This window comes from Phaenicophaeus curvirostris, chromosome 33, assembly GCF_032191515.1.
Source record: "Phaenicophaeus curvirostris isolate KB17595 chromosome 33, BPBGC_Pcur_1.0, whole genome shotgun sequence".
NCBI classification, from domain to species: domain Eukaryota; kingdom Metazoa; phylum Chordata; class Aves; order Cuculiformes; family Cuculidae; genus Phaenicophaeus; species Phaenicophaeus curvirostris.
The window spans coordinates 742,518-770,261 of NC_091424.1; the positions used below are offsets into that span (position 1 = coordinate 742,518).

General features: G+C 49.0%; 4 protein-coding genes across 4 annotated transcripts in view; 2 read left to right on the forward strand and 2 right to left on the reverse strand.

Moving 5' to 3' along the window:
* Positions 1-13,452, forward strand: part of LOC138732470 (scavenger receptor cysteine-rich type 1 protein M130-like) — a 107,785-nt gene extending 94,333 nt beyond the window's left edge. The window contains exon 21 of the mRNA XM_069879081.1: positions 13,180-13,452. Within this exon, the coding sequence (XP_069735182.1) occupies positions 13,180-13,452 (273 nt within the window). The remainder of the gene's footprint in view (positions 1-13,179) is intronic.
* Positions 1-27,744, reverse strand: part of LOC138732498 (antigen WC1.1-like) — a 236,620-nt gene that overhangs the window by 197,680 nt on the left and 11,196 nt on the right. The gene's annotated exons all lie outside the window — the stretch shown is intronic.
* LOC138732473 (olfactory receptor 14A16-like) lies at positions 12,526-13,452 on the forward strand. Its single transcript, XM_069879082.1, has one exon. It carries the CDS (start codon positions 12,526-12,528, stop codon positions 13,450-13,452), a length of 927 nt encoding a protein of 308 aa, XP_069735183.1.
* LOC138732474 (olfactory receptor 14A16-like) lies at positions 21,586-22,512 on the reverse strand. The gene has a single exon (XM_069879083.1). The coding sequence runs from the start codon at positions 22,510-22,512 to the stop codon at positions 21,586-21,588; it is 927 nt and encodes a 308-aa protein (XP_069735184.1).

Consider the following 27,744-nt stretch of genomic DNA (forward strand, 5'->3'; position numbering starts at 1 on the left):
CTGCCTATAGCCACGATGCATATATTCCTATGAACTAGATATTGCCACACTCCTTCAGTTTTCACACCCAGCCCGTTCCCATGACCCGCTTGTTCCCACACTCCACCTATTTCCCAAGGCCTGAAGATTCCCATCATGTGCTTGTTCCAACGCTCCATCATCAGCCCAATCAGTTCACACGCCCCGCCGATTCCCACGCTCTGCCTGTTCCCACATCCCGCCCATTCCCATGCCTCACCCATTCCCATGCTCTGCCTGTTCGCATGCCCTGCCCCTTCTCATGCCCCACCCATTCCCACACTCTGTCTTTTCCCGTGCCCCTCCCATTCCCTCACTCTGCCTGTTTTAATTCCCCACCCATTCCCAAGCCCTGCCTTTTCCCATGCCCCAACCATTCCCACGCTCGGCCTTTTCCCACGCCCTCCCCGTTTGAATGCCCCACCCCTTCCCATGCTCTGCCTGTTTCCACACCCTTCCTGTTCTCACATCCCACCCATTCCCATGCTCTACAATTTCCCACCCCCTGCCAGTTCACACACCTCTTTTATTTCCACGCCCCGCTGATTCCCATCACCTTCTTTATCCCACAATCCATCCTCAGCGCTGCCCGTACCCGTGCCTCACCCATTCCCATTCTCTGCCTCTTCCCACTCCCTTGCCCATTCCCAAGCCCCACCCTTTCCCACGCTCTATCTTTTCCCAAGCCCTGCCTTTTCCCGCGCCTTGCTTATTTCCCATGCCCCAGCCATTCCCACGCTCCATACTCAGCCCCGCCCATTCCTACCCTCTGCCTATTTCCCACGCACTCTTCTTGGCCCAGCTGCTGTCAGAAAGAGATGCTGAGCAAGAATGACCATGAATGCTGCAGAGCCTCTGGAGATAAAACTGCGGAGAACTTTGATAAACAGCTAGCCTCCAGCCTGAGAAAATTCAACATCTGTGGCAAAACCAAGAAAGCATAAAAACAATAACAGTGGTCACGAGGAGCTGGGAAGGGGAAGAACAGCTGTGGAAGTTTTTATGAAGGACTTGCAGGACTATTGTTGACATTTCACTAAGGGTAAAGATGAGGTTGTAACAATAAACTTGGTCTCAGCTTGAAATGAAAGCAGAGTCAGTGTCTGTTTAATACGCCACAAGCTGCCTCCCACTCTCCACCTATTTACCATGCTCCACCACAGCTCCACTCTACCCGTGCCCACGTTCCTCCTAGAATCACGCCCCACCCATTCCCACTCCTTTCCAGTTCCCACACCCCGCCTGTTCCCACACAACACCTATTCCCACTCTCTGCTCATTGCCAGGGCTCGTCTCGTCCCATGCTCCATCAGCATCACATGCCCCTCACCACAAGAAGGCGAGTCCAAAGAGCAACGAAGATGGTGAAGGGGCTGGAGAACAGGCCTTATGTGGAACGGCTGGGGTTTTTTAGCCTGGAGAAGAGGAGGCTTAGGGGAAAACCCATTGCACTCTAGAACTACCTGAAAGGAGGTTGTAGAGAGGAGGGTGCTGGCCTCTTCTCCCAGGTGACAGGGGACAGGACAAGAGGAAATGGCCTCAAGCTCCGCCAGGGAAAGGTTTAGGATGGACTTTAGGAAAAAAACAATTCAAAGAAAGGTTCACTGGGCACTGGTAGAGGCTGCCCAGGAGGTGGTTGATTCACCTTCCCTGGAGGTGTTTAAGGCACAGGTGGACGTGGTCCTAAGGGGCATCGTTTAGTTCTTGATAGGAATGGTTGGACTCGATGATCCACTGGGTCTCTCCCAACCTGGTTATTCTATGAATCTATGAATCTACGATTCTATGTCTCTGCTACACAGTGTAGGAGAAAGGGGGTATAAAATAAATACGTTATCGCCAACATTAAATAGGGAGAAATGTCGATTGGGTGGAGGAAAACTCTATTTTGAAATTTCTAAATTTCTATTAATCACTATTTAATCTTACACTTTGATTGCATAAAAGAATGAAAGGTAGCTACCAATGAATTTAAATATGTCAAATTCTAGACAATTGCCAAAAACCTCTTTCTCTTATCAAACTCCACTAGATATATCATTTATTGGTTAATGAATATTCAAAATCATGAAGAAAATTTGAGATGGATTGTATGGTAAAGTTTAAACCCTTCATAATAGCATAAATTTGATTTCTATGATGTAAAGAGGAGTTCTTACTTAGTTTGAAGGTTACAGTTAAGGTTCGGTTTATGGTTTGGGTTAGCGACACTAGGGTTAGGATTAGGTTTAGAAATATTAGCCTTAGGGTTAGGGTTAAGGTTAGAATTCCAAAGAACAGACTGTTACTCAACCCCAACCCATTCCAAAGTCCCATCTTCTCCCGTGCTTTGCCCCATCTTTAGCCCCGCCTCTTTCCAGGCCCAATTTTTACTACACTCTAGCTATGTCCAACACCCCACCCATTCCCATTCATCACACCACTATAAATTCTGCTTCTTTGCCATGCCCAAACAGTTCCCACGCTCTGCCTCTTCCACTGCTTGATCCTCTGCCCCACCCATACCGACACTGCACATATTCCTACAAACCGGCTATTGCCACACTCCTTATATTCTCACACCCATCCCGTTCCCATGACCTGCCTGTTCCCACTCTCTTCCTATTTCCCACGCCCTGCCCATTCCCATCATCTGCTTTTTCCCACACTCCAACCTCAGCCCCGCCCATTCCCGCACCCCACCCATTCCCACGCTCTGACTCTTCCCACACCCTGCCCCTTCTCATGCCCCACCCATTCCCACACTCTGTCTTTTCCTGTGGCAACGTTGTACAGAGAAGATGGCCTGGATGCTGTGGGACTGAGCAATTCTATCAAGGCCTTGAAACAGAGAGTTGAAAGGTAAACAAAGGCCAACTGAAAGGAATACAAGAGCTCGTTGGGTGGGAACAAGCACCAGCTGAAAGAAAAAAGATTCAAGAGAAGTATCAACATAGTTTATTTGAATGTAACTTGGTTCCTTAGCATGCGCAATATTTTAGCAAATTCTATGTTAGTAATAGCTTTATGGACAGCTACCTTTAACCAAGAATACACTGTAGATACCCTCGTGGGCACCCAGGGATGTGACCAAAAAGGGTTTATAAAGAAAGAGCTAAGCTCAATCAATTGAACACTCGCTGATCATCTTGATCTCAGTGTTTGATTCCATGACGCTACTGGCTAAATTTCCCCGTGCCCCTCCCATGTTCACGCTCTGGGTAGGGCGTGGGAAATAGGCGGGGCTTGGGAATGGGCAGGGTGTGGGAACAGGCAGAGCATGGGAATGGGTGGGGCATGGGAACAGACAGGGCGTGGTAATTGTTGGGGCACGGGCACGGGCAGGGAGTGGGAAGAGGAAGAGTGCGGGAATGGGTGGGCTATGGGAAACTACAGGGCGTGGGAACAGTCAGAGCATGGGAACTGGTGGGGCTTAGGTACAGGCAGAGCATGGGAATGGGTGGGGTTTGGGAATTGGCAGAGCATGGGAAAAGCAGAGCATGGGAATGGGTGGGGTGCGAGATCAGGCGCGGCTGATGATGGAGCATGGGAGCAAGCAGGTGGTGGGAATTGTTGAGGCATGGGAAATAGGTGGAGTGTGGGAAGAAGCAGGTCATGGGAACGGGCTTAGTGTGAGAATAGAAGGAGCGTGGCAATAGCCAGGTGGCAGGAATATGTGCAGTGTGGGTATGGGTGAGGCAGAGGATTGAGCAGGGGAAGAGACAGAGCATGGGAATGGTTCGGGAGAGGGAAATAAGCAGAACTTGTGATGGTGTGATGAACGGGAACGGGTGGGTTGTTGGATCGGATGGAGCATAGTAAGAGGTGGAACACGGGAAAGAGGCAGAGCATGTGATGGAGAAGTGCAGAGGATGGAGAATAGTGTCAGATGAGCCCTGTGAATGAGTAGAGACTGGGAATAGTTGACGCATGGGAACGGTCTGGATATGGGAACTGGAAATGCGTTCGAAATGGAGGGGCATGAGTACAGGAGGAACGTGGGTACGGGTGGAGTGGAGCTGCGGTGGCGCCTGGGAAATAGGTGGATATTGGGAAGGGGCTTGGCCAAGAACACAGCGTGGGAAATAGGCAGAAGGTGGGAATGGACAGAGCTGATTATGGAGCGTGGGAATGGGTGGCGCGTGGGAAATAGGCAGGGCATGGGAACAGGCAGGTCATGGGAAAATGTAGAGCGTGGGAAAGTATGGGGCATCGGAATGGGAAGGGTGTGGAACAGGCTGAGCGTGTCAATGTGTGGTGTGTGGGAAATAGGTGGGACATGGGAATGGCATGGGAACATCAGAGGTTGGGAAAAGTGGAGTGCAGGAACTGGCAGGGCGTTAGAACAGGTAGAGCGTGGGAATGAGTGGGGCAGGGGAAAAGGCAGAGCGTGGGTACAGGCTGAGCATGGAAATGGGTGGGGAATTGGAATGGGCAGAGCGTGGGAATGGGGGGTGCACGGGAAAAGATAGAGTGTGGGAATGGGTGGGTCTTGAGAACTGGCAGAGTGTGGGAACAGGCAGAGGGTAGGAATAGGCGGGGCTGAGTATGGAGCATTGGAATGGGTGGGGCATGGGAAATAAGTGCAGCGTGGGAAAGGGCAGGGTGTGGGAACAGGCAGAGGGTGGGAATGGGTGGGGTGCGGGAATGGGTGGGGCTGAGGTTGGAGCATAGGAAAAGGCAGGTGATGGGAATGGGCAGGACGAGGGAAATAGGTTATTGTGGGGAAAAAGCGGGTCACGGGAATGGGCTGAGTTTGAGAATAGAAGGAGTGTGGCAATAGCCAGGTCATTCTACTATGTGCAGCATGGGTATGGGCTGGGCAGAGGATCAAGTAGGGGAAGAGCCAGAGCATGGAGATGGTGTGAGCATGGGAAATAAGCAGAACTTGTGATGGTGTGATGAATGGGAATGTGTGGGGTGTTGGACATATTTGGAGTGTGGGAATTACTAGCTCATGGAAAGAGGCGGGGCTTAGGATCTGGCAGAGCATGGGAGATGTTGGGGCTTGGGAATGGTCTGGGTGTGGGAAATAATCTGGTCTTTGGAACTCTAATCTTAACGTTAACCCTAAGACTAATTTTGCTGACCTTAATCCTAACTCTAAAGTTTCAAACGCGAACCATAAACTGAACCATATCCTTAACCCAAAAATTAATGTCACTAACCCTAACCATAACCCTAAAACTACTGACAGTAATGACCCTAACCATAACCCTACCACTATGTGCTCCTACGTTTGATTTTGAGGCTCTTGTTCTCATATATAATACAATAGAAAATAATCTATTCTGTTTAATATCCTCTCAAAAAAACGTTTTAAGAAGTAAATATAGGAAAACTTCCAGCTGATATCTCATTGAATAAAAGATAACAAGGTGTTCAGACAATTGCTGCGACAGAAATGTATTGTTAATGTTTCCAATCCATGAAAGAGGCAGAGCATGGGAACGGGCAGGGTGTTGGATAGGGTGGAGCATGGGAAGTGGCGGAGTGTGGGAAAGAGGCAGAGCATGTGATGAGAAGGGAAGAGGATGGTGCACGGGTTCAGACGAGACCTGGGAACGCACAGAGAGTGGGCATAGGTGGCGCGTGGGAATGGGCCGTGTGTGGGAACTGGAATGGTGTGGCAAAGAACGGGGCGTAAGTATAGGAGGAACGTGGGAATGGGTGAAGTGGAGCTGTAGTGGCTTGTGGGAAATAGGTGGAGAGTGGGAAGGGGCTGGACCAAGAACAGAGCGTGGGATATAGGCAGAGTGTGGAAATAGCTGGGGCTGAGTATGGAGTGTGGGAATGGGTGGGGCGTGTGAAATAGGGGAAGTGTGGATACATGCAGAGCGTGGGAACAGATGGGGCATGGAAAGAGGCAGGGTTGGGAAACAGTCTGGTCTTTTGAACTCTAACATTAACTTTAACGCTAATATCGCTAACCTTAATCCTAACCCTAATATCGCTAACCCGAAGCATACACAGAACCATAACTCTAACCCTGAAACTTATGTCGCTAACCCTAACCACAACCCTAACCATAATGACCCTAACCCTAAGGACCCTAACCATAACCCTACTGCTACGTAGAAATCTTGAGGAAGCTGTAAGAACTCTTCTTTACATCATAGAACTCAAATTTATTCTATTATGAATGGATTAAAATTTACCATACAATCCATCTATAATTTTCTTCAAGATCTTGAATATTCATTAACCAATAAATGAAATATATTGTAGAGTTTAATATAAGAAAGAGGTTTTTGGTAATTGTCTAGAATTTGAGCTATTTTAAATCTTTGGTAGCTACTTTCCATTCTTTCATGCAATGAAATTGTAAGATTAAATACCGACGAATATAAATTTAGAAATTTCAAATTAAAGTTTTCCTCCACTCAATCGACCTTTCTCCCTAGTTAATGTCGCCCATAATGTATTTATTTCATACGCCCTTTCTCCTATTCTCTGTAGCAGGGACATCTGGCACTATTTTGTACAATACAGAAGGTTATGTTCTCAGTTGTTTCTTAAGTGCCACCATTGAATAAAGTAATACATTAGTAATTTTCTGTATTACTCCTCTATGACCACACCTGTCTATAACCTGACTCTTCTGTGACCATCTCTTATATGATCAGGCATTTGTATGAATTAAGATCTGTACGACCAAGCCCTTCTATGACCCAACTATCCTCTGAGTCTTCTGTGACACGACTTTCCGTGACCCAAGTCTTTTATGACTCTTCTATGACCTGACTCTTCTATGACAAAAATTATCGATGTGCTGACACTTCTATGACCAGATACATCTATGACCAGACTCTTCTCTGCTCTCTCTGGGCTCCCTCGAGGTGTCCTGCGGCTCCACAGGAACCAGCTGTGAAACAGACTGAAGCCACTCCTGATGTTCCCTCCCTCAGATGGGCAGAGATACTTCTTTCCTGCAGTGTCATTTCTCCTATTACAAAAATAACAGGGCATAAGAATCACTTTTCATGCCCCAAATTAGACAGCACAGCAGAAAGGTGACAGGAAATTATCTCAGTTCTCCAAACCTGGAGGATCTGTTCCATTGAGTAAATTCAGGGATTTCATCCTGGGTCTTTAGACCAGGGGCTGGAAACACATTCAGCTCTCTTTTGTCCCAGCCACGTCTCTGCTCCAAGCAGAGCCTTTGCACGCATGGGTTCCTGAACACTTGGTCCCAGGTTTCCTCATGACAGGGATGAGCTTGCCTGGTGCCACAGCTGCCGGGCTTCAGCGTCAATGGGCAGCAATGCCCTCAGCCAGGAGCACAGGCAGGAGGAGCTGGAGCTGTTCCTGTGGGAGACAGAGCTGGGACATTTTCATAGAACTCAGGACAGATGGTCTTCAAGGACAGCATCCTCCAAGATCAGCAAGGGTCCAGAAGAACTCAGTATAAACTTGAAAACCATGCAAGGCCCCATGATGAGTATTTGCTGCTTCAGGAACAGTTAAACAAAAAAGAAAGAAAGATAATGTAGCCACTTTGCCTCTGTCTTCCCCAGCAAGGTCTCCCAGGCCTCTGTGACTCAGGGCAGGACTCTGGAGATCAACCAGTGGTGGATGGGGATCAAGTCAGGGATCACTTGAGCAAATGCAATGCTTCCCAGTCTGTTGGACAGGAGGGGCAGCATCCCAGGGAACTTAATGAGCAGGACAATGTCCCAGTGAGGCCTCTCTCCATCATCCTCCAAAGGTCATGGAGACTAAGGAAACTCCCTGACCACTGACACCACTCCCACTTGGCATGTTCTTTTCAGAAATGGCCAACGGAGGAGGGGAAATAAAGACTGTGCTCCAGACCTTGTATAGTCAAATCCCATTTCTGGATGTCTGAAAGAGAAGGAGACTGGCTTTCCTTGCTGAGATTGCATCTCACCATCCTTCTATGACCCACCACTTCCATGACTCAGCTCTTCCAAGACTCAGCACTTCTATGACTCAGATCTTCTATGACCCAGTCCTTGTATGACCTGGCTCATCTGTGACTCCTCTATGTCCCGACCCTTAAATGAGCTACCTTTTCTGTGATCCGACCTATGACCCGATCAGTGTATGATCTGATGCCTATATGACCTTTCCAGAGCTCGTAGGACCTGAGTCTTATATGTCCTGACTTCTGTGAGCCTTATATAACTGGAATCTTCTACAGAACTTTTATGAGCAGAGTCTTTAAACAACTCTGTTATGACTCGATTCTTCTGTGACCCAACTCTTCTATGACCCAATACTTCTATAAACTTTCTGTGACTTAACTTTTCTATGACCTGACTCTTCTATCACTCCACTCTTCCATGACTCCTTTATGACCAGGATGCTCTATGATCTGTCTTCTATGACCCAACACTTCTCTTAGCCTTCTATCACTTTCTATGACCTGACGACTCCAGGACTCTTCTATAACCAACTCTTGTGTGACCCGTCTTCTCTAAGACCCTTATATAAACGGGGAGTTCTCTGATTTGACTCTTCTGTGACTCCTGTATTGCCCAACTAAACCCTCATGCTTCTAAGACTCAACTCTTCCACAACCCCAATATACTATGACCCTTCTATTACCCAACACTTCCATGACCTTCTATGACCCAGCTCGCCTCTGGCACTTCTATGACTTGACATTCTATGACCCAAGTCTTCTATGACTCTTCCATGACCTGACTCTTCTATGCAATAAATCACCTGTGCCCCATGACTTCTACAACCAGACTCTTGTATGACACAACTCTTCTGGGACCCGACCCTTCTATGAACCAACCCTACTATTAACTGACCCTCCTATGACTTGACTCCTCTATGACTCCTCTGTGACCCGATGCTTGTGTGAGAAATCTCTTCTATGACCCAATACTTCTTTAATTTGAAGTTTCTATGACCCATGAGCCTCCTGTGACCCAAGACAAATCAAACAATTAAAGGACCTGACTCTTCTATTAACCCCATCTTTTAAGACTCCTCTATGACCCGACTCTTCTAAGACACTGGCCTTATCTGAACCAAGCTGCCAAAGACCCAACCCAACTCATTGATCCTTCTATGACTTTCTGTGACCTGACTTCTCTATGATTCTTCTGTGACCCAGCTCCTGTAGGACTTCAATATTCTATGACCCAACCATTCTATGACCCAACATGACTATGATCTGGCACTTCTATGACCTGAGTCTTCTATAACACTTCTGTGACCCTTCAGTGAACTGATTCTTCAATGACTCTTATCAGACCTGATCCTTCTCTGAACCCCTCTATCACCAAACCCTTCTAAAACCTGTATAAATCTCACACTTCTACAACCTGACACTTTCATGACCCAAATATTCTATGACCCTTTCAAGACTGGAATCTTATATGACCCCACATTTCTGTGAATCTTTTAGGAGTGAACTCCTCTACTATTCCCCTATGACCTAAAGTGTTCTGTGTCATGATTCTGCTCACACCCAAGTTTTCTGTCATTCTATTATGAACCAATCCTTTTATGACCCAACCATTCTAGGACCCAAGTCTTCCACAACTGTACGGAGCTGTGTGAGAGCCTCGGCTCCTCCCCTAACACTCCAGCCCTCTTTTTGGAATTACATAGAATAACTGCTCCTGGACTGATATGGCAATGTGAGAATGTTCATGACACCAGCATTATTGTAGCCAAAGCCAGATCTCCCTGCTGAGGTCCTGGGGGTCAGGGCTTGGCCTTCCTGCCTCACCAGGTAAACTCAGGCTTTTCTCAGCATCACAGCTGCCTGCACAGAGCCTTTGCCCTCCTGCAATCATGGCTTCCAATTATCGGTGCTAATGAGTCCCTAGGGAGGCTTTGACACTAACAATCCTCACTGAAACCAATTAATACTTCAAGGTGCTCTGAAGAGTACTTCAAGGTACTCTTGACTTCTTCAGAGCTCTCCTCAATCTCCTCTCAGCAGCTGAGATTCTGGACTCAGCAGCAAATCCACCCTGGGTCTCATTAAAATACAGAAAGCCTTAACAAGCTCTTTCTCTTCCTGGCATTTTCTTCAGGTCTTCAGACTTGTACGTCTCCCGGGAGTCATTTCCCAGTGTGGTTAAACAGGAAGATTTCAAAATGCACCCAAGAAAAATACGTTCAGTTTAATGTTTATATATCACTAATTTTCAGCTCAGAGAACAGAAAACAGAAGCATCCTCCAATGGGTGCTGATGCCGAGTGTCACCTCAGGAGGTCTGGGCAGCATGGAAAAGCATTCCTTGAGGTCTGCCCCTGCATGGACAGCCTTGCTCCTCACCTCCCCAGCCCCACCATTTCTGGCAGTGACCACATGGGACATGCAACCCTTTTCCTTACATTCCTTTCTCTTTCCATTCTGAGAGCTTGGGGAAATGACATCATTATCTGTCACTTTCCTGGTGGCACAACCCCCCTCCTCCTCCTCCCCAGTGATTCTCCTTCATAATTAATGCAGTGACATTGTAGGAAATAAGTTCCTCTTCCCAGCTGATGGGGGGAACATCAGGGATGGCTTCAGCCTGTTTCTCAGCAGGTTCCCCTGGAGCCCCAGGGACACCTCGAGGGAGCCCAGAGGGAGCAGAGAAAGTGCTGCCTTGGGCTGCTCCTCGGCTGCTGAGCTGGGCTGGGCTCCTGGCAGGGAGGGAGCTGGTGGCAAGTGGGCAGCGCTACAAAGAGCCAGGTCTGGCCAGGAGCAGCTCCTCTGCAAAGCCCAGCAGGGCTGAGGGCACTGCCTGCAGGCAGCAAGGGGAGAGGAGGGAGACAGGGAGAGGGGAAAAGCAGGGTGGGAGGATGCTGAGAGCTCCCTGCCAGAGGAACCCTCACAGACCTTCTCAAGGTGAGTCTCTGGCTGTAGAACAATGCAGGAGCCGTTCCTGGAGGGATCTCCTGAAGGAAGCACATCCCACAACTCATGGTATTTGTAAATACAAATATCTCACTTTCTTTAGAGCAGAGGAGGACGACGTGAGGGACTCCGCACTGAACCATCAGAAAGACAGAACACAAGAGCTGCCTTCTGCTGATGGCTGTGGAGGTATAAATGTGGATCGGCACCACTGAGTTCCTCAGGGCTGTCCTTCCAAACAGGGTTCCTGTGTCCCAGTGTGCTGGGACAGAGGTTCTGCACCTTCCAGGCTCAGAACTCAGCCTGTCATGGCAGTTGATCCTGGTGAGGTGGGGAGAAACTGTCAGTGGTAGGAGAAACTCACAGCAAGGCAGAATCATTCTGCTTTGAAGAGCTCTGGGTCACTCCTAGAATATTTCCAAATGGATGTCTCAAGGAGAAGGTCAAGGCAAGGATTGCTATAAAGGTAAGGATCTTCCCTGTGCCTGTGCTTTCTGTTTCCTTTTTACAGGGGAGTAAGGGGGATGAGAGAAAAGCAGAAGCATAAATTGAGCACTCCATGTTTAATCCATCCCTGAGATTCCTGGACTGCAGCTCTGAGTGAATTTTAGGTCAGTCAAGACCGTAGTAAAATGCCTTCAGTAACTTCTCTGTCTATGGACAGCACCAGCCAGGTGACTTCTTGACCCGTAAGGCTGCTCAGCCCTTTTCCACCTGCAAACAGGAACCCGCACCCAGGCAGTGACCTGTAAACAGGCAGGTTTGTGTAAGGGAATGCAAAGCCTCTGCCCTCAGGGCTCTGGGCTCCAAGGCTGAGCCCCCTCCTCTGCAGCCACAGCTCCAGTGCCCTCTCCAGAGCCCAGGGGCTGAGAGCAACTGCCCAGCATGGTTGGTGTCTGGGAGGGGATGAGCACAGCTGGGGAAAGGGAGCGCTGTCTGTGTGCCTGGCTGCCTCTGCCCTGGCTTCCCACAGCCAGACCCTCACTCTCTTTGTCCCTGTTTATCCCCTCGTCTCTGTTCTTGCTGTTGTTCTCTGGTTCTTGCTGCCAGGCTCTCTGGGGATGGGAGTTTCAGCTGCAGACTCACCCTCTGAACTGGTTGCTCTCTTCCTGCAGTTGTGTCCATGGGAACCTGTGTCCCAGCTTTGCTCTGAGCTGTGAGACGCTGGGCAATGTAGTCAGTAGGTCTGGGGAAGGAGCTGAATGTCCCTTCAACAAATGGCATGATGAGGACATTTGGCTGTCCTTGAGGTGTCCTTCCGAGCTGTGAACTTCCCTCCCGGATGGAAACCTGCTTTATCACATCTTTGTGCTACGTGAAGGCCCCTTGAGATGAGCAGAGATGCAATGAGAGAGAAAATGTTGTTTTGTTTCTGAAATGACCCCTGTGTGTCCTGGGCTGAAAGTGGGGGCTGAGACCTTCAGAAAGGGTGAGATATTAGGTGGTGTGAGGTGGATCCCTCTGCAGGGCTGACTCCTCACAGCTAGCTGGCTGAGGATCTGGTCCTCCGGCACATTCAGCCAGCACCAACAAGGGTTCTTTCAGCACATAGCTGAAAGAAGGGCTGAGAGAAACTGAAAAATAGTGGCAAGGGTGAAGTGTGAGAAATGGCTTTGATTTTACTCAATAAAGTCCCCCCTAACTTATTACTGTAATTTTCTTTTTGTTCAGTGCTTCACATCCAGAGGCAGCAGATGTCCAACAGCAGCTCCATCACCCAGTTCCTCCTCCTGGCATTCGCAGACACACGGGAGCTGCAGCTCTTGCACTTCTGGCTCTTCCTGGGCATCTACCTGGCTGCCCTCCTGGGCAACAGCCTCATCATCATCACCATCGCCTGTGACCACCACCTCCACACCCCCATGTATTTCTTCCTCCTCAATCTCTCCCTCCTTGATCTGAGCTCCATCTCTACCACTGTCCTTAAATCCATGAATAATTCCCTTTGGGATACAAGGGCCATCTCCTACTCAGGATGTGTAGCCCAGGTCTTCTTTGTGGTTTTCTTATTTGGTGCTGAATATTCTCTTCTGACTGTCATGTCCTACGACCGCTACATTGCCATCTGCAACCCCCTGCACTACGGGACCCTCCTGGGCACCAGAGCTTGTGTCCACATGGCAGCAGCTGCCTGGGGTGCTGGGTTTCTCAATGCTCTGCTGCACACGGCCAATACATTTTTTCTGCCCCTCTGCCAGGGCAACGCTCTGGACCAGTTCTTCTGTGAAATCCCACACATCCTCAAGCTCTCCTGCTCACACTCCTACTTCAGGGAAGCTGGACTTCTTATGATCAGTGTCTTAGTAGTATTTGGCTGTTTTGTTTTCATTGTGGTGTCTTATGTGCAGATCTTCAGGGCTGTGCTGAGGATCCCCTCGGAGCAGGGACGGCACAAATCTTTTTCCATGTGCCTCCCTCACCTGGCCGTGGTGTCCCTGTTTATAAGCACGGCAGTGTCTGCCTACATGAAACCCCCCTACATCTCCACTCCTTCCCTGGACCTTGTGGTGTCAGTTCTGTACTCAGTGGTGCCTCCAACATTGAATCCCCTCATCTACAGCTTGAGGAATCAGCAACTCAAGGATGCAGTGTGGAAACTGATAGCTGGATCAATCTCTTAAGCAATGAACTTCTCATTATATTCTTCATAGCAGTTATCATACAACTCATGGCAGGCCCAGACTGACTTCTCTATGTGTTGTTGGTGTTGCTGGTTTTTTAATACCAAGAATCTTGTCATTCTGTTTTTAATTGACTGTCGTCTTCTATTTTCTTACTGTTTGGCTGTGTAAATGAGGAGCTGTGCTCTCTGCATGTTTAAATAATACAAAGGGATAATCAACACCTCTTGTTTCCTGATATATTTCCTCCAAGGCCTTTTTGGAGCTGCAGGGACAATTCCTGTGGGCATGGGTGGAGAGGAAAAGAATCCTGACAGGGCAGCACTGCCAGGCACTAGCGCTTCATGTCCCAGAGCTGTTCTCTCTCCACTTCCACACACCCATCACCCTGCTGTAAAGTCTGAGTGCTCTGAGCTTGGTCAGATGGCCTATGGTTTGCACCATGTCACCACTGCTGGTGGTTTGCATTATGTTTGGGTGTTGAAAAATATGACTATTGCACTCATTTAAACTAAAGGATGTGGTCTACCTGGACTTCTGTAAAGCTTTTGACGGGGTCCACCACAACAGCTGTCTCTCTTCCCTCAACTCCGTCTCTTTCCCTAGCTTTGTGGGGGTTTGTTGGGGTTCTTGGTCCCTTTTGGCAGTTTGTGAGGGGTGGTCCTGGATCCCATTTGGAGGGATTTTGGGGGGTCCTGGGTCCCTTCTAGGGGGTTTGGGTTTGTCTTGATTCCCTCTGTTGAAGTTTAAGGGGGCTCCTGGATCCCTTTTGGGGGGCTTTGAATCTCTCTTGAGGGAATTCAGGGTGTCCCAGATCCCTTCTAGGGGTTTAAGGAGCAGTAGTGGATCACTTTAGGGGGTGTCTGGTGGGCACTGGATCCCATTTGGGGACTTCAGGGGGTCCTGGATCGCATTTGGGTGGTTTGTGGGAGTCTTGAGTCCCTTTTGGGTGTCTGTGGGTCTCTTTTGGGGGAAATTCAGAGTGTCTCAGCTCACTTTTGGGGATTTTTGGGGGGGGGTCTTGGGTTCCTTTAGAGAGGGGTTGTGGAGGTCCTCGGTCTTTTGGGGGTGTTTGGGGGGTCCTGGGTCCCTTTTAGGGGGATTTAGGAGGGGCCCTGGGTCCTTCTTGGAGAGTTGGGAAGGTCCTTATTCCGTTTCAGGGATTTGAGGGGGGTTCCTGGGTCTCTTTTTGAAGTTTGGGGAGGGTCCTGTGTCCCTCTTGGGGGGGTTGGGGGAGTCCTGAATCCAGTTTGGAAGGGTTGGCTGGTTTCAGGGTAAATTTGGGGGGTTTAGGGGGGTTCTGTGTCTGGTTTTGGGGTGGGTCACAGGTCCTTTTTGAGGGGTTTAAAGGGGTTTGGGGGAGTTGTGGGGGGTCCTGGGTCCCTTCTGGGGGTGTGCGGGGGGCAGTCCTGGATGCCATTTGTGGGCATATTGGGGGGTCTTGGTTCCCTTTTGGGGGAGTTTTGGGGGGTCCTGTGTCCCTTTTGAAGGGGTTTGGGGGTACATGGCTATATTTCAGAGGAGGCTGGGAGGGTCCTAGTTCACATTTTGGGGGACTTGGTGGGGTCTTGAATTCAATTTTAGGTGGTTTGGGGGCTCGAGGGTCCATTTTCCGGGGGTGGGTTTTGGAGGTCCTGGGTCCCATTGTGTGAATTGGGGCTTCCTGGATCCTCTTTGAGGGTTTGGGGAGTCCTGGGCCCCTTTTCAAGGGGGAGGTTTTAGGGGTCTTGAGTCCCCTTTGGGGGATTTGGAGGGGAGTTGTGTCTCTTTTGGAAGGTTTAGTGGGTCTTGGATCCATTCTGTGGGGCTTGGGGGTGTCCCAGGTCCCATTTGGAGGGGTCCTGTATTCTTTCTGGGGGGATTTGGGGGAGTCTTGGTTCGGGCTTTAGGGGGTCCTGGGTCCCTTTAGGACAGACTTGGGGAGTCCTAGATCCCTTTAGGGGAATTTGAGGGGTGTGGGGGTCCCAGTGTCCCTTTCGTGGGCTTGGTGGTGGTGGTGGTGGGTGTGCTTGGTCCCTACTGGGGGTTTGGGGGGGTTCCTGGGTCCCTTTTCACAGAATCAATAAGTTGGAAAAGACCCATGGTACCATCGAGTCCAACCATTCCTATCAATCACTAAACCATGTCCCTTAGCACCTCAACCACCCGTCCCTTCAACACCTCCAGGGAAGGTGACTCAACCACATCCCTGGACAGCCTCTACCAGTGGCCAATGACCCTTTACGTGAAAAATATTTTTTCCTGATGTCAAGCCTGAACCTCCCCTGGCAGAGCTTGAGGCCATTCCCTCTCATCCTGTCCCCTGTCACTTGGGAGAAGAGCCCAGCTCCCTCCTCTGCACAACCCCCTTTCAGGTAGTTGTAGAGAGCAATGAGGTCTCCCCTCAGCCTCCTCTTCTCCACGCTAAACAACCCCAGCTCTCTTAGCCGTTCCTCATAAGGCTTGTTCTCCAGCCCCTTCACCAGGTTTGTTGCTCTTCTCTGGACTCGCTCCAGAGCCTCAACATCCTTCTTGTGGTGAGGGGCCCAGAACTGAACCCAGGATTCGAGGTGCGGTCTCACCAGTGCCGAGTCCAGAGGGAGAAGAACCTCCCTGGAGCTGCTGGTCACGCCATTTCTGATCCAAGCCAAGATGCCATTGGCCTTCTTGGCCACCTGGGCACACTGCTGGCTCATGTTCAGTCGCTGTCAACCAACACCCCCAGGTCCTTGTCCTCCAGGCAGCTTTCTAGACAGACTTCTCCTAGTCTGTAGTTGCTCAGGGTTGTTGTGCCCCAAGTGCAGGACCTGGATTTGGCCTTGTTAAACCTCATCCCATTGGTCTCTGCCCATGGATCCAGCCTGTTCAGATCCCTTCGGAGCGTCCCTACCCTCCAGCAGATTGACACTTCCACCCAGCTTAGTGTCATCTGCAAACTTGCTAAGGTTGGACTCGATCCCTTCATCCAGGTCATTGCTAAAGACATTGAACAGGGCTGGACCCAGCACTGAACCCTGGGGACACCACTTGGACCTGGCCTTCAGATGGAGTTAAATCCATTTCCCACCACTCTCTGGGCCCGGCCACCCAACCATTTTTCCTCCCAGGAGAGTGTGCGCCTGTCCAGGCCAGAGGCTGAGACTCTTTTATGTCTGGAGCCTTCTGTGTCCAGAGACGCCTATGTCCCTTTTCTTACCTGGCACTTCTGTGACTATCAAGTCTATGACCCAATATTACTGTGACCCAGCTCCTATGACCTGAATCTTGTATGACCTGACTCTTATATAAGCCATAAGCTGCCTCTTTTATGACTTGACCCTTTTATGACCCCCTTCTTTACAACTCCTTGGAGCTGTGTGAGAGCCTTGGCATCTCACGTAACTCTACCGGCCTGCATTTGGAATTACATGGAATAACATGGAATAACTGCTGCAAATGTGACTTGGCAATGTGAGAATGTTCATGACACCAGTGTCATTGTAGCCAAAGCTACAATGGGGGTCAGGGCTTGGCCTTTTTGCCTCACCAAGCAAACCCAGGCTTTTCTCAACATCCCAGCTGCCTGCACAGCCCCTTTGCCTGTCTGCAATCATGGCCTCCAGTTCTCAACTCTAATGAGTCCCTTGGGAGCCCTTGTCTGGAATGGTCTTCACTGAGACCAATTAAGACTTCAAGGTACTCTGAGTTCTGCTGTTGACTTCTTGAGTGTTTTCCTCAGCCTCGTCTCAGGAGCTGAGGTTCAAGGACTCACCAGCAAATCCACCCTGGGTTTCATTAAAGTACAGAAAGCCTTAACGAGCATGTTCTTATTCTAAAGTTTTCTTCAGGTCTTCAAGCATTGGACAGCTCTTCAGAGTCATTTCCCAGTGTGGTTGAAGAGGAAGATTTTAAAGTGCACCTAATGAAAATATGTTTTAATATTAAGTTTCTATTTCATTACATTTCAGCTCAGAGAAGAGGTGACAGACGTTTTCTTCAATGGGCATTGATGACACATGTCACCTCAGGAGGTCTGGGCACCATGGAGAAGCATCCCTTGAGGTCTGACCCTGCATGGACAGCCTTGTTCCTCACCTCTCTAGCCCCACCACTGCTCTCATTGTCCCCCTGGCACCTGCATCCCTTTTCCTTCCGTCAGACTTCCCTGCACCCAAGAGCTGAGTGTTCCAGCTCCAAGGCACCATCTCCCCTGCTTTCCTTACAGACCTGGCTGCACGCAGGTCTGTGGGAGATGAAGAAAAGCGAAGGGTGATGAATTTTCCTAATCAACAGGAGACTTCCCTCCTCCCTGTCATGCTCCACACAAACTCTCTGATTAGGCTGCCTTGGATGTTCGGGCTGAGAGAGCAGTGGTGAAGGGGCCGTACTCTGCCTGGGGGCCATAGGACACATGGGGGTTTGGTGAGGTGGCACAGGGGGCTCTCCTGATCCTAGTGCAGTGGAACACCTGGATCCATGCCTAGAGGATGCAACTCTTACCCCTTTTTTCAGTGATACGCCCTTGGGAGACCCATTCCTGTGCCTTAGGGACGCCTTTCAGGGGAAGCCTGATGGGTACAAGGGCTGTCCTGTCAGGAAGTTCATGAAACAAAGGACCACGGCCAGGGGCTGCACCTGGGATAGACTGAAACCATGGAATTAAAGGGCCTGGGGTGGGGGTGCCTGGTTGGGGAGCAGCTCTATGGAAAAGTCTGTGGTGCTGCTGGGGAACAGAAGGCAGAAGGACATCCAGTCATGTGTCCGGCAGTGCCCTGGAGTGTGTAAAGAGGAGGCTCACCAAAAGAGGGAGGGAAGTGATTGTCCTCCCTGTTCATCCCTTGTCATGCCACCAGGACACTGTGGTGTCCATCTCTGGGCCCCCATTCTTGTGTGCTGACTCTGGCTGGGATGGGCTTAACTTCCTTCACAGCAGCCCCGGAGGCCAGGGGACACCCTGGAGTTCGGTGAGGGGGCACAGAGGACTCTCCTGAGCCCTGTGCAGTTGACCAACTGTGTTCAAGTCTAAGAGGAAGCAGCTCTCACGGTATTTTTTGGTGATGCTAAATTCAGAACCCCATTCCTGTGCCTTAGGGATGCCTTTCAGGGGAAACCTGACAGGTAGAAGGACTGTCCTGTTGGGAACTAAATGACATCTCTGGGAGATCACACTCAAGATATAGTGGTCAGTGGATCAATGTCCATGTGGAGACCAGTGGCGAGTGTTCTCCAGGGGTCGGTATTGGGACTGGTGTTGTTTAACACCTTTGTCACAGACATGGACAGTGGGATGGAGGCACTATCAGCAAGTTTGCTGATGACACCAAGCTGTGTGGCCCAGTCACCATGCTGGAGGGAAGGGATGCCATCCAGGGGGACCTGGACAGGCTGGAGAGATGGGGCTCAGTGAACCTCATGAAGATGAACAAGCTCCTGCACCTGGCTCACAGAAATCCCAAGCACAAATTCAGGCTGGGCAGAGAATGGATTTGGACCAGTCCTGAGGAGAAGGACTTGGGGTGCTGGGGCTTGAGAAGCTCCATGTGAGCTGGCAATGTGTGCTTGCAGCTCAGAAAGCCAAACCGTGTCCTGGGCTGCATCCAAAGCAGTGAAATCAACAGGGTGAGGGAGAGGATTTGGACCCCTTATCTGCTCTCTTGAGACCTCCCCTGGAGCCCTGCATCCAGCTCTGGAGTCCTCAGCACAGGAAGGACACGGGCCTGTTGGAGTGAATCCACAGGAGGTCACACAGTTGCTCAGAGAGCTGGAGCACCTCGGGTATGAGGACAGGCTTAGAGATTTGGGGTTGCTAAACCTGGAGATGTGAAGGCTGCAGAGAAAACTTTAAGCAGCTTCCAGTGCTGAAAGGGGCTCCAGAAATGCTGGGGAGGTGTTCTTGATCAGGGAGAGCAGAGGAAGGATGAGAGGGGAAAGGTTTTAGTCTGCAGCAGGGGAGATTGAGATGAGATCTTAGGAAGAAATGTTTTCCTGCAAGGGTGGTGAGGCCCTGGCCCAGGTGGCCCAGAGAAGTGGTGGCTGCCCCATTCCTGGAGGTGTTCAAAGCAAGGCTGGATGGGGCTTGGAGCAACCTGATCCAGAGGGAGGTGTCCCTGCCCATGGAAGGAGGTGGGAACTGAATGACTTGTCAGGTCTCTTCCAAATCAAACCATTCTGTGACTCCTTGATAAGGTACACCAGGTTCACCAAGAGCTTGTCATGCCAAAAGGAATTCAGGGCAGGAACATGACTGATTTCCAAATGTGCTTGTGATGATACTGGTGGTTTAATAGGTGACAGGGCAGGAGCAGGGCCCTGGCTTGTGCCGCTGCTTCTGCTGCCCCTGGTGCCTCAGGAGCTGACTGGGAATGAACGGACAGCTGGCTGCTGCAGGTCCTTATGATGTTACTGGTGGCTCTGCAGCACTTAGGGCAGGGGCAGGCATGAGGCTTTTGCAGCTTTGTGTGATGTCCCAGGTGGCTGAGTAGGTGATAAGGCAGGAGGGAGCCCTGGTCTGTGTAGCTGCTCACCTTGTCACTGATGGGTGAGGGGCTGATGGGCCAGGAGGAGGCAGCTGGCTTGTGCTGGTGTTTGGGATGTCACCCCTGAGTGATCAGAGGGCAGGGCAGGAGCAGGACCCTGGCTTGCGGCGCTGCCTGTGAGGTCACAGGTCCCTAAATAGGTTCGAGGGCAGGACCAGCCCCTGCCTTTTGCTGATGTCTGGGTCAGTGGGTGACAGGGCACAGGCTGCCTTGGGCTGTGCAGGTGCTTCTGAGGCCAGAAGTGCTGAGAAGGTTTGATCAGAGGAGCAGCCCCTTTGCTTGTGAGGGTGTTTGATGCCTCAGCATCCAAAGGGGTGGCAGGTCAGTAGTAAAGCCCTGGTTTGTGCTGCTGCTTTGGGATGTCTCTTGTGGCTGAGGAGGTCTCAGACCAGGATCAGGTTCCTGCCTTGCACAGGGACGTGGGATGTCTCTGGTACGACCACACACTGCAGGCTCGCTCCAGGCCTTTGTGTTCTACAGGGCCTTGTGATGTCACTGGTGTCTGATTATGTCACAGAGCAGTAGCTTTTGATGGCCCTTGTGAGGTCAGAGGCGGTTGAGTGTGTGGAGGGGCAGGAGAAGACACCTTGCCTGTGTGGACTGTTTCTAGGTATCTCGTGGCTGAGAAGCTGTTTGGGTATGAACAGGACCGGGCTGGTGCATCTACTCCTCACATCACTTTGGCCTGAGCAGCTGTCTGGGTGGGACAAGTGACCTGGCTTGTGCAGGCATCTGTGAGGTCACAATTGGCTGAGTAAATGATAGGACTGGAGAGTGGGGCCAGGCTCTTAGAGCTTCTTGTGATGTCCTTCATGGCTGAGTGAGGAACAGGGTTGGAGAAGGAATCTGGCCTGAGATGGTGCTTGTGGTATCACTGGTAGATGTGTGGATGATGGGGATGAGATGTCACTTGCTTATTGTGCTGGTTTTGGTAGAGTCAGCATTCTTCACCGTGGCCAGAGTCAGGGTGAAGTTTGGATTTGTGCTGTTGATAACCCAGGAAAGTTTTTGTTATTGCTGAGCAGGGCTCACACAGTGTCAAGGTCTTTTCTGCTCCTCACACGGCTCCATCAGGGGGTAGACTAAGGGTGCACAAGAACCTGGGAGGGGACACTGCTGGAAAGCTGACCCTAACTGACCAAAGGGTCTTTCTTTAACATAGGATGCTACACTCAGCAATTAAATTTGAGTTAAAAAGAAGAGGTTGAGGACATACAAAATGATAGGTTTTGTCTTTCTAAGAAACCATTACTGTTGATGGAGCCCTGCTGTCCCAAGATGGCTGAACCCCTTCCTGCTGACTGAACCCCTTCCTGCTGACTGAACCCCTTCCTGCTGACTGAACATAATGAATGAATCCCTTGATGTGCTTTGCTTGCAAGCACAGTTTTGCTTTAGCAATTGAAACGCTTTTGCCTCAATCTGTGTGTTTTCTCACTTTTCCTTTCCAATACTCTTTCCCGTCAAAACATGGGTGAAAGTGTTAGTGGCTGTGTGGAACTGACCTGATAATGGAGTTAAGCCATGACAGTGCTTTTTATTGCTCTAGATGGAGCTTAAAGAGTTGAACATGAACCACCACAACAGACAATAAATAAAGAAGACAGACTGGACATGCAATGAGATTGGAAATTATGTCTTATGAAGAACATCCAGTTATCAGTTTCCACACTGTGTCCTTGAGCTGCTGATTCCTGAAGCTGTAGATCAAAGGGTTCAGTGCTGGAGGGATCACTGAATACAGAAATGACACCACAAGGTTCAGAGATGGAGAAGAGTTTGAGTAGGGCTTCAAATAGGCAATCATGCCAGTGCTGATAAAGAGGGAGACCACAGCCAGGTGAGGGAGGCAGGTGGAAAAGGCTTTGTACTTTCCCTGCTTAGAGGGGATCCTCAGCACAACCCTGAAGATCTGCACATAAGACACCACAATGAAAACAAAACAGCCAAAAAATAAACAAGCAGTAAACACAACAAGCCCAGTTTCCCTGAGGTAGAAGTGTGAGCAGGAGAGCTTGAGGATCTGGGGACCTTCACAGAAGAACTGTTCCACAGCATTGCCCTGGCAGAGGGGCAGGGAAAATATATCGGCCGTCTGCAGCAAACTACAGAGAAACCCAGCACCCCAGGCAGCTGCTGCCATGTGGACACAAGCTCTGGTGCCCAGGAGGGTCCTGTAGTGCAGGGGTTTGCAGATGACAACGTAGCAGTCGTAGGACATGACAGTCAGAAGAGAATATTCAGCACCAAACAAGAAAATGACAAAGAAGACCTGGGCAGCACATCCTGCATAGGAGATGGCCCTGGTGTCCCAGATGGAATTGGCCATGGATTTAGGGACAGTGGTTGAGATGGAGCCCAGGTCAAGAACAGACAGGTTGAGGAGGAAGAAGTACATGGGGGTGTGGAGGTGGTGGTCACAGGTGATGGTGATGATGATGAGGCTGTTGCCCAGGAGGGCAACCAGGTAGATGCCCATGAAGAGCCAGAAGTGCATGAGCTGCAGCTCCCGTGTGTCTGCAAATGCCAGGAGGAGGAACTGGGTGATGGAGCTGCTGTTGGACATCTGTTGCCTTTGGACGTGAAGCACTAAACATGAAGAAAACATGAAGGAAACTGTGGATGACCTTGTGAGCATTTGGTTACAAGAAAAAGGTCATGAGGCCCCTCGAAGCTTGGCTACCTAAGCTTAGTTATTATGTTACAATAGTTATGGCCGAAACACAAGGCTTAGCAAGTTCAAAGCCGCTTAGATCATAGTACAGAACGTAGTGAGACTGAGATAATCATGTTTGTAGTTGTTTCTTTTTAAGAACTTGATGTTTAGATAATTATAATAGCCGTGGTAACAGAATAATGCAGTATTGTGTTCTATTTAGACCTTTTGTAGTAAATGACTAAAATAATGTAACCAATGATGAGCCTGTATTTTGCAATATGTATGAGCTAATTAACTAGTGTATATATGTCAGCGCTTTATCCTTAATAAATTGAGACTTGTTGATCATCATCTGATGTGCATGTCTCCCGTCGTTTCCGACAAATGGTGACCCCGACGTGATAAAGGTGACCGTATATACGAGCCTTGTTGCCACGGCGGAACGACGAGTGGTTCGAGTCCTTACGCGGCGAGGACGGCTATAAGCGCAGGAGGAACCACGCCGAGCCCCAGGTGACCGTATAGACGAGCCTGGTCGATACGTGCTGCCGAGACCTTGGAGAGCCGCAACAGCGCTGACGTTTTAAGGTATGGAGAGGCAAGCAGCATATGATTTATTTACCTGTTTCTTAACTAAGCGACAGGTCAAAGATGTAGATTTAAAAAAGAAACTTCCAAATTTATTAGCATATGGTCAAGAGCAGGGTTGTTTTCAAAACCCGCATACTGTACACGAGTTGTCTGAATGGCGCAAATTCGGAGATAAATTATGGGAGGCAGCAATTGATGGGGACAAAACCGCAAAGAAGTTCGGTAAAGCATGGAAAATTATACATAATGAGCTGTTACAGTACCAGGCAGAACAAAAAGCCGCCGTGCATGCCACAGCCGCGCAAGATAAAAATAAGTTTTATATCTCTGACTGGATGCAGGTTCCTATTTTACCTCCCAGCACAAATACTGTTGTTCTCCCTCCCCCTCGACCTCCTCCACCTCCTGATGCAGTTGTTCCCTCTGCTCCCCCGGCGGTGCCTCCACATTCTCTGCCAGCTGCTACTCCCCCGGCAGTAGACTCACCGCCAGATCCACTCCCCTCTGATTCTATTCCAACCCCTATCAAGGTATCTACCACGTCTCCTAGCCCGAAGGGTGATACCTTGCCTGGTGCTGAATCGGATTTGGCCGAAGCCATGGCAAGGGAGCATCGAGAAGCATGGGCAACTTTAGCTAGAGAGGGTGTAGATACGGGAGATGCTGATGTGTTTCACGCGGCTGCTCAGTTGGCGTGCCCAGTAATTTATCATCCCTTGCCCGGCGGTGGATTGAATGCTACTGTAACAGCCCTAGACTGGAAGCTTTTATCACAGCTCCGCTCCACTGTTAGTCAGTTTGGAGTGAGCAGTGAACCCGTTAAACAAATGTTAGATTATATATGGGATACACAGTTATTATTGCCCTCCGACTGTAGAGGAGTGGTTCGCCTCCTTTTTTCACCACATCAACAACTGCTTTTTAATGCTCATTGGCAAACTTTGGTAAATCAATGCCTAGCTGTGCAGCGAGACCCAGCAGATCCCCTTCATGATATAACTATGGAGGAATTAATGGGTCTGGGACCATTTTTGCGAACGGAGGCTCAGGCACTTGTTGGCCCAGATAAACTACGTGAAGCTATGCGCCTTGTTCGGTTGGCAATTACTCGTGTAAAGGATCCGGGTGGTGTACCAGTTTACATGGGAATTAAACAAGGTCGTGACGAGCATTTTGGTACCTTTATAGACAAAGTTGCTTCTGCTATTGAACGTGCAGGAGTGCAAGATTTCATGAAAGGAGCATTGTTAAAACAATGCGCCTTGCAAAATTGTAATGCCACTACACGTAATGTGTTAAACACGTTGGGAGCTAATTGGACCATTGAGGAAGCCTTAGAGAAAATGTCTCACATTCCAGTGGGTCCACAAACCTTTGTAGTTGAAGCTATTAAAGAGTTAGGACAGGGATTACAGGAACAGGCAAAAGCCTCTCAATCACAAGTGTTAGCTGCTCTTGCACCTCTCCAAGTGTCCGCTGCGCAAACAAGGAATGCACAACCCAGAGGCCGGCCGAAATGTTATCGTTGTGGAGTGCTCGGACACACTCGGCGAGAATGTGCAGCAACAGGAATATGGTGTGCCCGATGCCGATCTGATACACACAATACTGGAGCTTGTCGCCGCAGATCGGGAAACTTCAATGGGAGCGCGACTCGCAGCTTCCGCGCGACGACACAAGTGGCCGCTGCTCAACCGGCACTGCCTCTACACTTTCGCCAGCAACCCGAGGCAGCCTTGGGCTCGACTTGGCAGCCTCAGGAGATACTAATTTGCTGACGAACCGGCCACACAAGATCTCAACTGGAATCATCGGACCACTAAAAATTGATGGACACCAAGTAGGAGCACTGTTAATTGGGAGATCCTCCGCTTCAATGTTGGGACTTTTCGTACTCCCTGGACTCATTGATGCTGACTACACCGGAGAAATCATGATTATGGCCCATACGCCGTTTCCACCTGTTTGTATTCGCAAGGGACAACGAATTGCTCAATTGATACCAATGCCACAATTAACCAACAAGCTGACTCCAATTTCTACTTCTCCCCGAGAAGACAAAGGATTTGGTTCCACAGGAGGACTCACGCTGTTAACAATGAACCTCTCAGAGCGTCCTAAATGTAAGTTACTGTGGCCTATCAAGGAACTCATACTACACTGTTAGGACTTTTTGACACTGGGGCAGATTCTAGCATAATTGCTCCACAATTTTGGCCTTCTGATTGGCCAATTCAGCCAGCTACAGTAGCAGTTTCTGGAGTTGGGGGTCTAACACTGGCCCAACAATCACCTACCGTGACTGTAAAAATTGATGGCCGGAAAGTTTCTGCTGTTTTTTCAATAGTTCAGCTGCCACCTACTGTTCAATGTTTAGTTGGCCGAGATATTCTCGCTCAATTGGGACTGGTTCTCACAAATGAGCACACTTTAACCTTGTAGCCATTGCTTGGTCTTTCCCAATTCCCATAACTTGGACAACTGATACACCAGTATGGGTTAAGCAATGGCCTTTAAAACGGGAAAGCCTTCAGCAAGCACATCATTTGGTGCAGGAACAACTTCAGCAAGGACATTTAAAATTATCTACTAGTCCCTGGAACACTCCCATCTTTGTTATCAAGAAAAAGTCAGGAAAATATCGTCTTTTGCATGATCTAAGAGCCGTGAATGAGCAAATGGAACCTATGGGAGCCTTGCAACCAGGCCTCCCAAATCCATCTATGCTCCCTCAAGATTGACCTCTACTGATCATTGACCTGAAAGATTGTTTTTTCACTATCGATTTGCACCCAAAAGGCACAAGACGTTTTGCATTTACATTATCCTCTTTGAATAGAGAAGGTCCAGATCAACGCTTTGAATGGACAGTACTGCCTCAAGGTATGAGAAATAGCCCGACTTTATGCCAGCTATATGTTGATGCTGCTCTTCAACCACTCCAGAGACATTGGAAATCAGTGATTATCTACCATTACATGGACGATATATTATTTGCACAAGCAACACATTTTACAGACAAACAAGTAAACACAATTCGGCAAACGCTCATTCAAAATTGATCATCGCTCCTGAAAAAATACAGCGCTCTTCGCCATGGAAATACTTAGGTTGGACTTTAACAGAACGTACAGTATCTCCTCAAAAGATTCAATTGAATTTGAATCTGAAAACATTAAATAATGCTCAACGTCTCTTGGGAGACCTACAGTGGTTGAAACCTATTGTGGGCATTCCCAATGAACTTTTAGACACTCTACGACCATTACTACAAGGCACAAATCCTGCTCAAGCAATTTCAGTAACTCCAGAGCAGAAGTGTGTCATACAGCAAATAGCAGATAGAATAACAACTGGCTGTACCTCTCGTTTTATCTCATCACAGGATCTCAGCCTACTCATATGGCTGGGCCAGCATCATTTATTAGGAGCCATTGCTCAGATTTCATCACAAGGAACAGAACTGAGTGTTTTAGAATGGATGTCTCCAAGTCTACAACAAATGAAGACATTAGTCCAACAAGTTGAAGTATTAGCTCATCTTATTAAAAGAGGCCGTGAAAGAGTTTTGCAACTTCATGGTCGTGAACCTACCACGATACATATCCCGATGAACTCTAAAGACACTCTCCAGTGGTATCTTGACAACAGTGAAGACCTTCAGGAAGCCCTTTTGGGTACCTCAGCTAGCGTCAACATCAATTTATTTAAATCACCCCTGCTACAATGGATGGGGAAATGGCGCTGGTTTGCCTGTCCAAAAAGAAAACGGGATCCAATTCCCCAAGCCATCACCGCGTATACTGACACAGGAAGGAAATCTCGAACTGCAGCCATAACGTGGCAGCAAGACGGAAAATGGCAACATCATATTTTGCCTGCAGAAGAAACAGACTCTCTACAAACCTTAGAACTATCTGCTGTGATTTGGGCATTGATGACTTTGACTGATCCTTTAAACATTGTCACAGACTCATTATATGTTGCAGGAATTGTGGAACGTATTGAAGATGCCTTTATCAAAGTGGTTCAAAACAAAAGACTATATGAGTTATTTCTCCAATTACAAAGGGCAATTAAACAAAGGGAAAATGCATTTTGTATTTTGCACATTCGTAGTCACAAATGGGATGTTGGTTTAGGTGAAGGTAATGACAGAGCAGATAAATTGGTCTCACTTACTACCAGAACCCCAATCGATAGTCAAAAATTAGCCAGAGAAGCACATGCCATTTTTCATCAAAATGCAAAAGGCCTTGTCAGAGAATTTCAAATCTCACATTCTGAAGCAACTGCTATAGTACGGGCTTGTCCAATTTGTAGTTATCACAATTATGGACAAGGCCTTGGATTAGGCGTCAACCCTCGTGGCCTTACTGCTAATGAAATCTGGCAAATGGATGTGACTCATGTCTCTGAATTTGGACGATTAAAATATCTCCATGTAACTATTGACACGTTCAGTAAATATATATGGGCTACAGCCCAAGTCGGAGAAAAAGCTCTCCATGTTCGTCGGCATCTCTCCAGCTGCTTCGCAGTCATGGG